Consider the following 12,155-nt stretch of genomic DNA (forward strand, 5'->3'; position numbering starts at 1 on the left):
GGCCTCAGCAGCCGGCAGCAGAGGGGGAGTTAGTTGGCCGCGGACGACAGAGAGGAGCAGGCGGAGCGCCGGCCAAGTCACAAGGTGAAAGGAGGGTCAAAAGACTTCGCGCGCGCGCGGTGGCCCTGGCACGGCAGCCGCTGTGCAGACTCCTTACGATGAAAAGCCACAGTCCTCTAAAGTATGACAGGCGCGCTCAGGCTGTGTTGGGCGCCACGGGGTTTCTCTCCTTCTTGGAAACGAAAGAGCGTGTCCTCGCCAGGCCCCCAGAGTGGCTCTCACAAAGTAGTTCTGAACCAATCCTACGTCTGCTGCTTCGCCGATTAGCCACTTAGAACGTTCTTTGGGCATCTTTAGTAATTTCAGCAAAAGCTAGACCACCTGTAACGTTTCTGACTTTGCTTTGCAGGACACGGTGTCTTATGTGTTGTGTTGGCCCCCCCCCCATTTCTCAGGCACAGAAACTGGGGGCCAAAGTTGCGACAGCTGGTGAGGTCAGAACACCAGTTCTGATTCCAGAAATTGTGCTTCTTTGTTACTTTGTTACAAACCTGGATTACTTGGGCGCTTGATGTAAGATTCTTCAGCAGTTAAGTTTGGTTTCAGTGTAGGAAAAGCTCCCCTGTACGTGCGGGACCTGATGTAATGACGCTAGTTTTCCTGCCGGGGTGGCCACGGGAGACGGGCTGTTCCGTGAACTAGCGTGGGGACAGCTGGTGACGAGGCGAAGCTTGTACCCGGCTTTGCTCCGTGGGCGACGCCCCCAAGTACTCCAGAGGTCTGGTCCTACCCAGTGAGATCCGCGAACGTCAGAGGAGCCCCTGGATGAGTCTGTGGTGTCAGAGCCACGTAAACGGTGCCGTGACAGCCGCTGTCCGTGTCAGAAGCCTGGAAACTTGGGGAAGTGATGGTGGGACTGGGTCTGTGGCCCACACAACGCTCCTATAAAACCCGTGATGCCTGACAGGCTGCAGGGAGGCGGGCAGAGGAAAGGGGAGGGCAGTGCACTGAGAACCGCAAAGACTAATGAAAACAGTAAGCCTCGTGAGAGAAAGTGAAATCAAACGAACGTTTTGTTTACCTGTCTTGTTCTGTCTTACCGCTTTGCCGACGTTGGTGGTTGTCAGGCCAGCACTGTCCTCCCTGAGGGGTTGTACGGTTGTACCGACTTTTGTAACGTGTAGCAGCCGTGACAGTGCCCTGTCGTTAGCACGTTCCCTCCTGGGAGTGCACCCGACGGACCGGGGCAGGGACGCATGACCATGTAAGGGCCGTCGTCACACACCCTGCCCCACACTGGGAATGCCTGCTCAAAGGGTCGGATAGAACTGTCGCGCTAACGGCACGGCACCTTGTTACCACGCTCAGGGGTGTAGACCCTCGCCTGGGCTACGGCAGACAGGATCGGGTGGTGAGTCAGCGTTATCTTCGAATTTTTAATGAATACGTGAGTATGTGTGTGTTTTTGTTCAGAAACGTTTGAGGGAAAATGTCAGTTAATAGTGCTACATTTGAGGGGCACCCGGGTGGCTCAGTTGTTTAAGCGTCCGACTTCGGCTCAGGTCATGGTCTTGCAGTTTGTGGGTTCAAGCCCTGCATGAGGCTCTGTGCTGACAGCTCAGAGCGTGGATCCTGCTTCAGATTCTGTGTCTCCCGCTCTCTCTGCTCCTCCCCTGCTCACGCTTTCTTTCTCTCTCTCTCTCTGTCTCAGAAAGAAATAAACATTAAAAAATTAAAAATAGTGCTACATTTGAAGAGTCAGTGAGAAGTCTGGAATGGTCTTTTGTTATGTATCCAATTACCTGTTAACTATTCTGATATGTGATGTTTTGTTTTTTAAGCTGCCTGATGAGAATTCATTTATAGGCATTAATCTCTCTAAATTTATAGGGTGTTAGGCAGTCACTTCCTCTTCTAATTTTGATGCCTTTGTTCCTTCGAAACTTAGAGTACTTGACATGGTCAGTGTGTTCGCCAACAGCTAGATTTGCTAAAGTTGTTTCAAAAACATTTCCCTACTGTTGCAGCCTTAAAATTACAATAAGATTGTGGGAAATACGTTAATTTCTTAAACATGCTCTATATCGACCGTTATTAATCATTAACCGTTGTGCATGAACTTAAATTTTGTGAAACTCAGTTTCCCATCTTTAGAAAGGTAGCATCTAACTTTAAGGACCATTGTGAGGATTAAATAGTACTTGGAATAACAAATTATGTCATTTCACTGCTTTGGGGAGGGTCGTCATTTCACTTCACTGGGAACTGCTTGCCCCAAATGTTCACGAATCTACTAGGTTTTAGAAACTGAAGTGACAAGTTAGGTTTATTGTCAATAAACCTTGTTTATTGATTTTCATTCCCAAGGACTCTGTAGTAGAAGAGTAGCGAGGTCTAACGTGTAGTTTTAGTCGTTCGAGCAGCTGCTCGGAGGGGGAGGTTCTAGGTGGACCTCAGAGATACAGCAGGCCTGGTTCCACACACTGCAATACAGCAGCTGGAACAAGGCGAGTCGTGTGAATCGTTGGGTCTGCCGGCGTGTATGGAAGAACTGTTCGCACTGCTGTAGTCTGCTGAGTGTGCAACAGCATTGTGTCCAGTGTATGTACCTAATTCGAAAATACTGCTAAAAAGTGCCAACCATCATTTGAGTTTTCAGCAAGTTGTAGTTACTGATCACAAATCACTGTAACAAATACAATAGCGAAAAAGTTTGAGACGTTGTGAGAATTACTGAAACGTGACACAGAAATGAAATGAGCAAATGTTGGAGAAATGACCCCAGCAGACTTGTTTGATGCAGGGTTGCCACAAGGCGTCAATTGTAAAAACTACCTGCAAAGCACAATAAGATGAGGTATGTTAACAATTAGCGAGGTTTACAGTTTTATTCTTTCTGAAACCTGTTCTCTTTACAGGTTGACAGTTATGCTGTTGCTAAATGTGATAGCAATACTGTGTGTAGAGAGGGAATGGACTTCATTATTTATATTCAGAAACTTATAGTTGGGTTTTTGTATCTGGAATGGAATTTTAAGACAAACTCAGATTTTTTTCAGGAGAAAAAAGCCGCTATGACCTGTCATTGTTACTAAGTTGGATTCAGTACGGTTGACCTGTGTTAGTATACAGTTAATCACCCAGTGCCGAGGATGCTCTAATTTGAAAGTTTTGGGGATAAAAAATTCACCAAAGGAGACAAAAATAGTTAAATATTTAAAGGATTTTTTATCTTTAAGAAAAAAGCGTATTCATTAGAGAGAGCACTCGTGCACATGAGAGCAGGAAAGGGACAGAGAGAGTAAGAGAATCCCAAGCAGGCTCCGCACTGTCAGCGGGGAGCCTGACACGGGGTTCAGTCCCAACTGTGAGATCATGACCTGAGCTGAAATTGAAACCTGGATGCTCCACTGACTGAGCCACCCAGGCACCCCTAAAGGACTTTGAAACAGGGCCCCTGAATATCGTGAGGTACAATAACCAACATATTTAGCAACACCCATGAGGAGTTTTATAAATCATATTCTCACTTAAAACATACGACATACCCATAAAGTTCCTCACTTTTCCACATAAAGAAGTTGAAGCTGATGTTAGAATAACTGGTTTCCAAGGTGTTTCAGGAACCCGATATTTTGCTCAAGCTGTGTCCTCTAATGAGAAGTCCAGAAGTTGGCAGTTGGGTGCTGAATTTGGAACTTGCCACCAGAAGAAAACTGGGCTCTTCAGTCACTTTGTTCTTTTGTGCCAACTTCTTGTCATTAAGACATATATTTGGTGATCACGACCAGAGTCCAGGCAAGATTGGCAGGCAGGGGCACAGAGAATGTAAACGCCAGCCACTGGCTCTCCTCCCAAGGTGCTTTCCCCGAAGTTTCTGCTTAAGTCTCCTCCGCCGTCCTTGCCTGCAGATAAGGTGGAATTCTAGTCTTTTAGGTACATTGTTCCCTAAGTGAGGTATTTTAAAAAAGAAGGCTGAGAGGTTGGGAAGGCTGAAGTCTCTAGTACATGAAGTATCATGCCGATTAACTGAAAGCTAGAATTCTAACACACGACCACAAAGCCCGTGTTCGTTCTTGGGCCCATATCATACTGTGATATGAGCTGCTTCCATATGTTGTAAAAATTGAAAGCTTTAATGATTTTGGATATTATAAGCAGTTTTTGCAACTAAGCATGAGCTGATAGTTAACCTGTCCCAAAAGGACAGGTGCATGATGGCCATGGGACAGGCACCACAAGGTTCCATCTGTTATGCTGGGTGTTCAAGGAATTAGTGAGGAAATTATGCTTTAGACCTGTATTTTCTATTTCAGGTTACACGTTGAAACCTAGAAACCACTAATTCCTGTAGCTATAATTGTATCATAAAGCTGTGAAAAATACTGATAAAAAGGTCCTTAGGTTGTTCAGAAGTTAGATTCGAGAAGAATAACTTCCTAGTCAACAAAGGTACTCCTGAGTTGTTGAATCTCCGTCCAGTTGTCTTAATCCTTTAACGGTACGTGTGTCGTATGGGGGAGCGGCAGAGCTTGGCTAGGCCACGGCGAGAAAGGCTTTATAGGAGAAGTCCTAGCTAGGATGTTGTGATGGCCAGAGATACCTAAAACCCTCTGACGGGACCCTTCTACGTGATCTTTAGCACCTCAGTAGCTTTCGGGTCTCATATGGCATCATTTGGGGTGTTGATGCTGTTGTCGTTTATTTTGTGTTTCATGTTACTGTGTGTATAATTTCTTCTTCTTTTTTTTTTTTTTTTTTTAAGACCTCCAGATATCCGCTGGATTTCAGGAGTTATCGTTAGCAGAGAGGGGAGGTCGTCGTAGAGACTTTCATGACCTTGGTGTTAACACAAGACAGAACCTAGACCACGTTAGAGAATCAAAGACAGGTAAGCGATTATGAAGAACACAGTGTTCACGAGATTACGTTTCAAGTACGTAGGACGCTGAATTGAGGCTCCGCACTTTGCACATCCATGTGTGACGCGGTCCTGGGGAGGAGAGGCGCATCTGCATCTATTCAGGGTGCCACGTGGCTGTTCCACTTCCCCCTCTCTCTCTGCTCTGACGAAATAAGTTCTAGAGGTCTTCAGCTGCATTGCAGTCTTTTATTACATGTGATGTAGATAACGTTTTTCTTTTAGAGGGTTTTGCCATAGGTTTGGTTGGTTCTGTTGTACGTTGCTTAGTCTGAGGGGGATTTACTCCTAAATGTATGCTTTTAGGAACTTCTCCGGACAGGACAGTGGTCCTCAAAGTCAGATGTCTGAGAACTCTAGTGTCCTGTACTATTCCCAGCCTTGTGTTTGCAGAACCGTGTCTGTTTGCCACAGTAGGAAGGAGTTCAGGGAAGACGAAACTTGTTTTGTTAATCAAATGCGACTTCCTTTTTTGCAGGGTCTTCAGGTGTTATAGTAAGGCTGAGCACTAACCATTTTCGACTGACGTCCCGTCCCCAGTGGGCCTTGTACCAGTATCACATTGACTATAACCCGCTGATGGAGGCCAGAAGACTCCGCTCAGCTCTTCTGTTTCAACATGAAGATTTAATTGGAAGGTGTCATGCTTTTGATGGAACAATATTATTTTTACCTAAAAGACTACAGCACAAGGTTATTTGAAAACGTCGGGTCGGGGAGAGGGTGATGAAGGATTCCCCACTTCAGAGCAGAACTGCCACAGTCTAGGGTAGCTTTTAGAGAAGCACCAGTGGCCTTCAGTCTGATGTTCCATGTAATAAACCCATGGGGGACTTGGGCAGTTTCATTTTCAGATCCACCCAGTAACTTGATTACAATTACATTCATAAATCTTTTTTTAACGTTTTTATTTTTGAGAGAGGAGGGTGAGCAGGGGAGGGTCAAAGAGAGAGGGAGACACAGAATCCGCAGCGGGCTCCAGGCTCTGAGCTGTCCGCACAGAGCCCGACGCGGGGCTCAGACCCACGGACCGTGAGATCATGACCTGAGCCGAAGTCAGATGCTTAACCGACGGAGCCCCCCAGGCGCCCCACAATTGAATTTATAACACGGGCCGCAACCACTCTTCCTCTCCTAGCATTTTTCTTTTTTTTTTTTTTTTTTTTTAATTTCAAACTGTTCTGTAGTCCTGTCGTTGCCTTATTAGCAGGAATTATGTGATTGGGTTTACTTCTTTTAATAATTACAAGTGTGGTTTTCCACTGCTCCGGCTTCAGGTTACTGAAGTATTTAGTCAGACCCGAAATGGAGAGCAAGTGAGGATAACGATCACCTTAACAAATGAGCTCCCACCTACATCACCAACTTGTTTGCAGTTCTATAACATTATCTTCAGGAGGTATGTCAGTGTTTTCTAACCCTCTACACAGAAAAATTAAAAATCAAGGGGAAAGTTGAAAAACCAGTGCGGTGAGGACCTGTGTGTTGGAGATGCTTGTCAGTATTCACATCTCTGTTCTGACTTTTGAATTTCTAGGCTCTTGAAGATCATGAATTTACAACAAATTGGACGGAATTATTATAACCCAAGTGACCCAATTGATATTCCAAATCACAGGTTTGTATAAGGCGGAAGCTTTCTATTCCTTGGGCTTAATCGTGGACTTGGAAAGGGGTGCTCCAGTTTGAGACAATCAGATTGACTACGGTGGCTGTTAGCGGTGCCCGTCCTGGTACGTGAAGTTTCAACTCGGTCCGAATAATAAAAGAGACCTCCCGGATTACTCGGCTTTAAAGACGTCACGTGCTCTCCATCTGTCACTGGGGAAGCATAAAGAGCTGTCCAGCATTTGTATTTGGTCTCGGGTAACCAAACTTACGAGCTCAGGAGATTGCTTCAGAAGTTCCTTTGTATGGCGTGTGTTCAGGTGCGGCCCACACGGGTCAGGCTTGTCATCACAGGTGCTTTTAGTTAGATCGGCAACTTTGTTAAGGCTTAGTCCAGCGTCAGCAATAGTTTAACAGAGTGTGTTCAAAATGGAACTTAAAAATTACATTATGAAAAAACATTCGTTGTTGAGATCTTAAAAAGATGGGACTCTATATGGAACCACGTGAAACCTAGAAATAACAAAATTTACTCACTTCAGGAACTTTTGTACTTTAGACCCAGGTGAGACAGGAGAAAAAGAACGTGATACGTGCAGACCATGTTTGGGCGTTAGAGGTTACTTCATATTTTCATTCTGCTTGACAGGTTGGTGATCTGGCCTGGCTTTACCACTTCCATCCTCCAGTACGAAAATAACATCATGCTTTGCACCGACGTCAGTCATAAAGTCCTCCGGAGTGAAACCGTGTTAGATTTCATGTTCAACCTGTACCATCAAATAGAAGAGCATAAATTTCAAGAACAAGTTTCCAAAGAACTGATAGGCTTAATTGTTCTTACCAAGTAAGGCTTTTTTTAAAAATGCACAGCAGTCGTTTTGCAAGTCTTAAGACCTCATGGCTTTCTGGTCCATCCTGTTAGAAAGCAGGGTCTACAGTTGACTGGTGGGAAGAGCATGAAAATGGGGAGGGGTGTGTGTCACCCTTCGCAAGACACGAGTTCTCGGGGAGTACAGTTGTCTGGAAAGGGTATCTGGTGGCTTTTATCTTTGTCAGTCTTTGTTTTCTGGTAGTGATTTAGTCCCTTCCCCACCCATCTAGCATGGTCTTTAAGAAGATTTCCCTTTTCTCCGCAGGACGTTGTATATCGCTAAGCTATTTGAAACTTTATTTTTTAGGGACTACATACTATCTCTATTTAGGTTCTTTTTAATATCTCTACATGTTCCAAGCAAATACCAGTAAATCTCAATCATTTCATAGGTATAACAATAAAACATACAGAGTAGACGATATCGACTGGGACCAGAATCCAAAGAGCACCTTCAAGAAAGCAGACGGCTCTGAAATCAGTTTCCTAGAGTACTATAGGAAGGTAAGGGGTCACCGTGGACCTGATCTTTTAACGTGTGGTATTTAGGCCTTAGAGGAAATCTGAACTGTACTCATTAGGATTTTCTAACGCTCGTACACATGGAACAAATTGCTTTGAAAACTGTAGAAATGTGTTTGTTAAGGCGGTCGGAGCATAGTTCACTTGAACTCGTTATCCAATGAGAAGTGCTTGGGCCCGTTTCCTTTTTCCCAGCCGAACACAAGATGACATTTGAATTTAAGCATGGGGAGGACAAACAGGATGATAGGTAGTGAACACCAGAAGTTCACTGTTCTGACCCATATTCTGCAGTGGACACTTTTTTAGATTCACCCAGGGATGGGGGTTAAAGATGGCTGAGTCTTCAGCATGAGCTGAATCTGCCTATGGGTTACTCTTAACTTGCATCTCCCGTATCGACAACCTCAGACCAGCTTGTATCATCCAGGCTAGGTCCTTTGACTATGGGACCTTCCGACGCTAGTTTTATACAGAGTAATCGCTGAATTGACAACAGCGGCAAGAAAGAACCGCTGGGACTAGAAGAGAACACAGTGTTTATGCAGGAGCGCGCACGAACGTTGCTGTCCCGAGAGGGGCAGATCTGGCCCCTCAGTCCTTAGAAGGTTGCATATGCTCTGTTACAAGTGCTGGAAAAGCGTTTGTGAAACGCTCTGCACTTAAAATTTTAAAACTTGGTTTTGAAGTGCTAAGATTTATCTTCTTTTTTCTACTTGCAGTACATTATTTCCTTTTCCTAAAAAGCTGGGCAGATGAGCTGTTTGTTGTGTATTTATATCTTATGTCAGAATCATACGTCAGGTTGGTGACCCTGAAGTGTCTTGTTACTTGCTGGTTATCGACTGTTGTCTGACCTTCAGCTGCTCTGCTATGAATGAAAAGATCAGATGCTCTGGAGGGAGAGGATTCTCTGTGAAGTCGCGTTAAGAGCTGTTCTCATTTTGGGCAAGATGAAAAACCGGCCAGGGGCCGTCTCAGCTTGATTTCCCTACTGCCCTTTTCAACCTCTAACTGCTTGAGGACTCCGGCCGTGTTTAACCTAGATTCCTTCCGGGCGTTCGAGGCTACCGTGAGAAATGAGTTGGCATCGTTGTGTGGTTTCGTAATCCCTGTCAGGGTTGGGAAAGGTTGGTACGTGTCAACAGCAGACACGAAGGAGTTCTCAGCGGAGAGTTTGGTTTAGACCCGAAGGAAGGTCAGAGGAAAGTCCTCCCCTCCTCTGCCTGGTAGTGAGTCTCAGGTGGCAGCTCCTTCTCCGAAAGTGGCCTTCTACACGGTGGCATACTTAGAGGCTCTGCCTCGACCCCCGACCTAACTACGTTCACAGTTCTCCGGTTTCCAGCTCCAGCCCAGACCTGTCTAAGCCTTCCGGTTCTCAGTGTTTGCAAGTCTTAAAGACTCCTTCCACGTGACCAGCGCTGAGCATGTTCTGTCCCATGACCTGGCCCCTGTGCCCCGCTCTGGGTCACTGCAGGGACTGTCACTTCCTCAAGGGCAGGGATTTTGTGGTTTATGTGCCCCTCCCCCCCCACCCCTGTGCCCGCATAGGCACTGAGGTATTTGAGTGGATGAACACATGCCTGACGGACAGTTACAACCTCCTGCCAGCGGACAGCTATGCCACCTACCACCTGCCTACTTTGCTGTGTTCCTGGTCATCTCCCTGCCGGAAATGGCTCTGTCCTCCCCCTGCTGAGGGGCTGCCCTCCCTGTGGAGGCCCCTGCTGTCTCTCATTCCGCTGGTCTCTCGGTTTTCATTTCTCCTGCTTCCTGATCCATTTTCATACTCCTACAGATGGGATGTTATTTTCTACCCACAGCACATAAGTGGTTTCCCCTGCTCCCGTGGCCTGTTGAAGTGCACTTGGTCTGTATCCAGTGAGCCCCTGAGCGATGCGGCCTTGGCCTGCTTGCCCTTCCTCACCTCTGTCACCCTGGCTGTCTCCTCTAAGCCTGGGGCTCCCCCTGCTTGGAACGCTCTCCATGCCTCATTCGTGTTCTGAGGCCTCAGTCTCCACTCAGATGATTTCCTCTGGAAGACTTCTGTCACAGCCAGGCCTCATTGGGTGTATCTGCTAGCTATACAGTTAACAACGGGGTAAGGGTGAAATGTTGGAAGGATTCCAGGCATTCTTAGGACTTCCCAGTGGAGAGGCAGTTTCAATGATAAGTGATAGCTTGGATGTTCTATAGCAAAGGTCATATTTAAGGAAGCACAGAGAGAGAAGGGCCTTTGAAAGGAAAGATCACAGTCAGTTTTTAGCTTCTGTTCGGGCCCCGAATATAGAGAGGGGGTCCCAGGGTTCTGCAATAAGGAGCAGAATATAGAGAGGAGGTCCCGGGGTTCTGCAATAAGGAGCCCTCAGTGAAGTAGGGACACACCTGCCTCCACTCCCACACCCCCCCCCCAGTGGGTGCACCCAGGTAACAGACACGGGAGGCGGAAGGGCGGGGGCGGTGAGCAGGGGTGCGGGGTGCCAGGGGGCTCAGGCAGTTAAGTGTCCGACCCTTGGTCTTGGCTCAGGTCATGATCTCGCAGCTCGTGGGTGGGTTTGAGCCCTGCATTGGGCTCTGCACGGACAGCCCAGAGCCTGCCTGAGATTCTCTGTCTTCCTCTCTCTCTCTGCCTTCCTCTCTCTCTGCCCCTCCCCCACTCGGATGTGCACTCTCTCTAAATAAATTAAAAAAGAGCGCTAAAATCGGTAGTGTAGGTGCACGGAGCACAGGTTAGATAAGAGCACTGACGTTTTCTGCCCTGAAATAGGAAAATTAGCTTTCTTCCTGAATGGTTGCTGAAGAGTTCAGTACAGGACAAAGTCAAGAACAGACTGGGATTCAAGGTCTTCATTCACGAGGGTGGGTGGCCGGGACCTTGTCATGGGATGGGAACAGGGAACAGGAAGTAGTTCTTACTGTGTTGGTAAGAGACGGGAGCCAACGGAACGGCCGTGCTGATTAAGCTCACGTCCTGTGTGCCAAGTAGAGAGGTGTGGTTCTCTTAAAAAGAGCCCGATGAATCGGGGTGTCAAAAGATGCCAGGAGAGGGTATGAGAGATGCCACCAAGAGGGTCTCTAGGAAACCAGGCCAGAAACCCTGGTGAGGTCGTGCAAAGCCAGTCCCGTGGTTCTGAGGCCGCAGGGCCGAGCTGGAGGCCCGCAGGCCAGCGCACGCCTCCATTAACCCCTGGAAGTCAGCATTTTTGTCTCTTTTTGTGTTGTAAAAACCTGGCGATTGATGTGGGGAATCTGAAGGCTACTCACTGAGGGCAAGTTCAGCTTCTACCAAGTGTCAGCATTTGGTAAAAACTATTCCTAATTAAAGATGTTCTCTGGCATGCCAACCTCTTCCTCCCCCACATTTATCGTTCTAGCAAGACTTGTTTCCCCCACGCTTCTTGCCGTAACACTAGTAGTTTTGGGGGGATTGTTGTGAGGACCCAGAGGTATACAGACTCCTGTTGGTAGACCAAGAAATCACAAAACGAAGTGAACTGTGACTAAAACTCAGAGTTTAGATAAAGTCAGGGACAGTGAGGCTCTTAAGTTCTTGGAAAGAACGATGAGCGATCACATAAATCACACCTCGTTTTGGTAGGATTAAAAACGCGCCTTGTAGGGGGCACCTGGGGGCTCAGTCGGTTAAGTGTCTGACCTCGGCTCGGGTCATGATCTCGCAGTCTGGGAGTTCGAGCCCCACGTCGGGCTCTGGGCTGACAGCTCAGAGCCTGGAGCCTGCGTCAGATTCTGTGTCTCCCTCTCTCTCTGCCCCTCCCCCGCTCATGCACATGCTCTCTCTCTCTCTCTCTGTCTCAAAAATGAAAAATAAAAACATAAAAAAAGTGCACCTTGTTAGCTTTCCTTGGAAACTGATACCAGCCTTGCTGTGGGCGTCAGTTCTCAAAACACAAAACAAAAACCCCTTGGTCCTCCGACCTGTTAGCAGAGGCATTGCCGTGAACGGTGACGGCGTCTTTTCTTGACCAGCAATACAACCAAGAGATCACGGACCTGAAGCAGCCTGTGTTGGTCAGTCAGCCCAAGAGGAGGCGAGGCCCTGGGGGCACCTTACCGGGGCCCGCGATGCTCATCCCAGAGCTCTGCTATCTCACAGGTACTGCTGCACCCCGGCTCCCCCAGCTTGCTGCCCCGTTCTCTTCGGGGAGTCCTGAAACCCTCGCCGAGACGCCTGCCCCCCCCCTCCACGGGAGCCCTTCCTGCTGCCTGTCC

The 12,155-nt window shown here is 47.4% G+C and overlaps 1 protein-coding gene across 1 annotated transcript in view; it reads left to right on the forward strand.

The window, feature by feature from the left end:
* The window catches only part of PIWIL1 (piwi like RNA-mediated gene silencing 1), a 31,303-nt gene that overhangs the window by 4,108 nt on the left and 15,040 nt on the right, over window positions 1-12,155 (forward strand). Inside the window, exons 5-12 of the mRNA XM_040444106.1 lie at window positions 1-84; window positions 4,766-4,891; window positions 5,400-5,614; window positions 6,199-6,320; window positions 6,459-6,539; window positions 7,179-7,376; window positions 7,796-7,907; window positions 11,913-12,039. Of these exons, the coding sequence (XP_040300040.1) occupies window positions 1-84; window positions 4,766-4,891; window positions 5,400-5,614; window positions 6,199-6,320; window positions 6,459-6,539; window positions 7,179-7,376; window positions 7,796-7,907; window positions 11,913-12,039 (1,065 nt within the window). The remainder of the gene's footprint in view (window positions 85-4,765; window positions 4,892-5,399; window positions 5,615-6,198; window positions 6,321-6,458; window positions 6,540-7,178; window positions 7,377-7,795; window positions 7,908-11,912; window positions 12,040-12,155) is intronic.

Source organism: Herpailurus yagouaroundi, unplaced genomic scaffold (assembly GCF_014898765.1).
Source record: "Herpailurus yagouaroundi ecotype Mexico unplaced genomic scaffold, PumYag 191, whole genome shotgun sequence".
Lineage (NCBI taxonomy): Eukaryota > Metazoa > Chordata > Mammalia > Carnivora > Felidae > Herpailurus > Herpailurus yagouaroundi.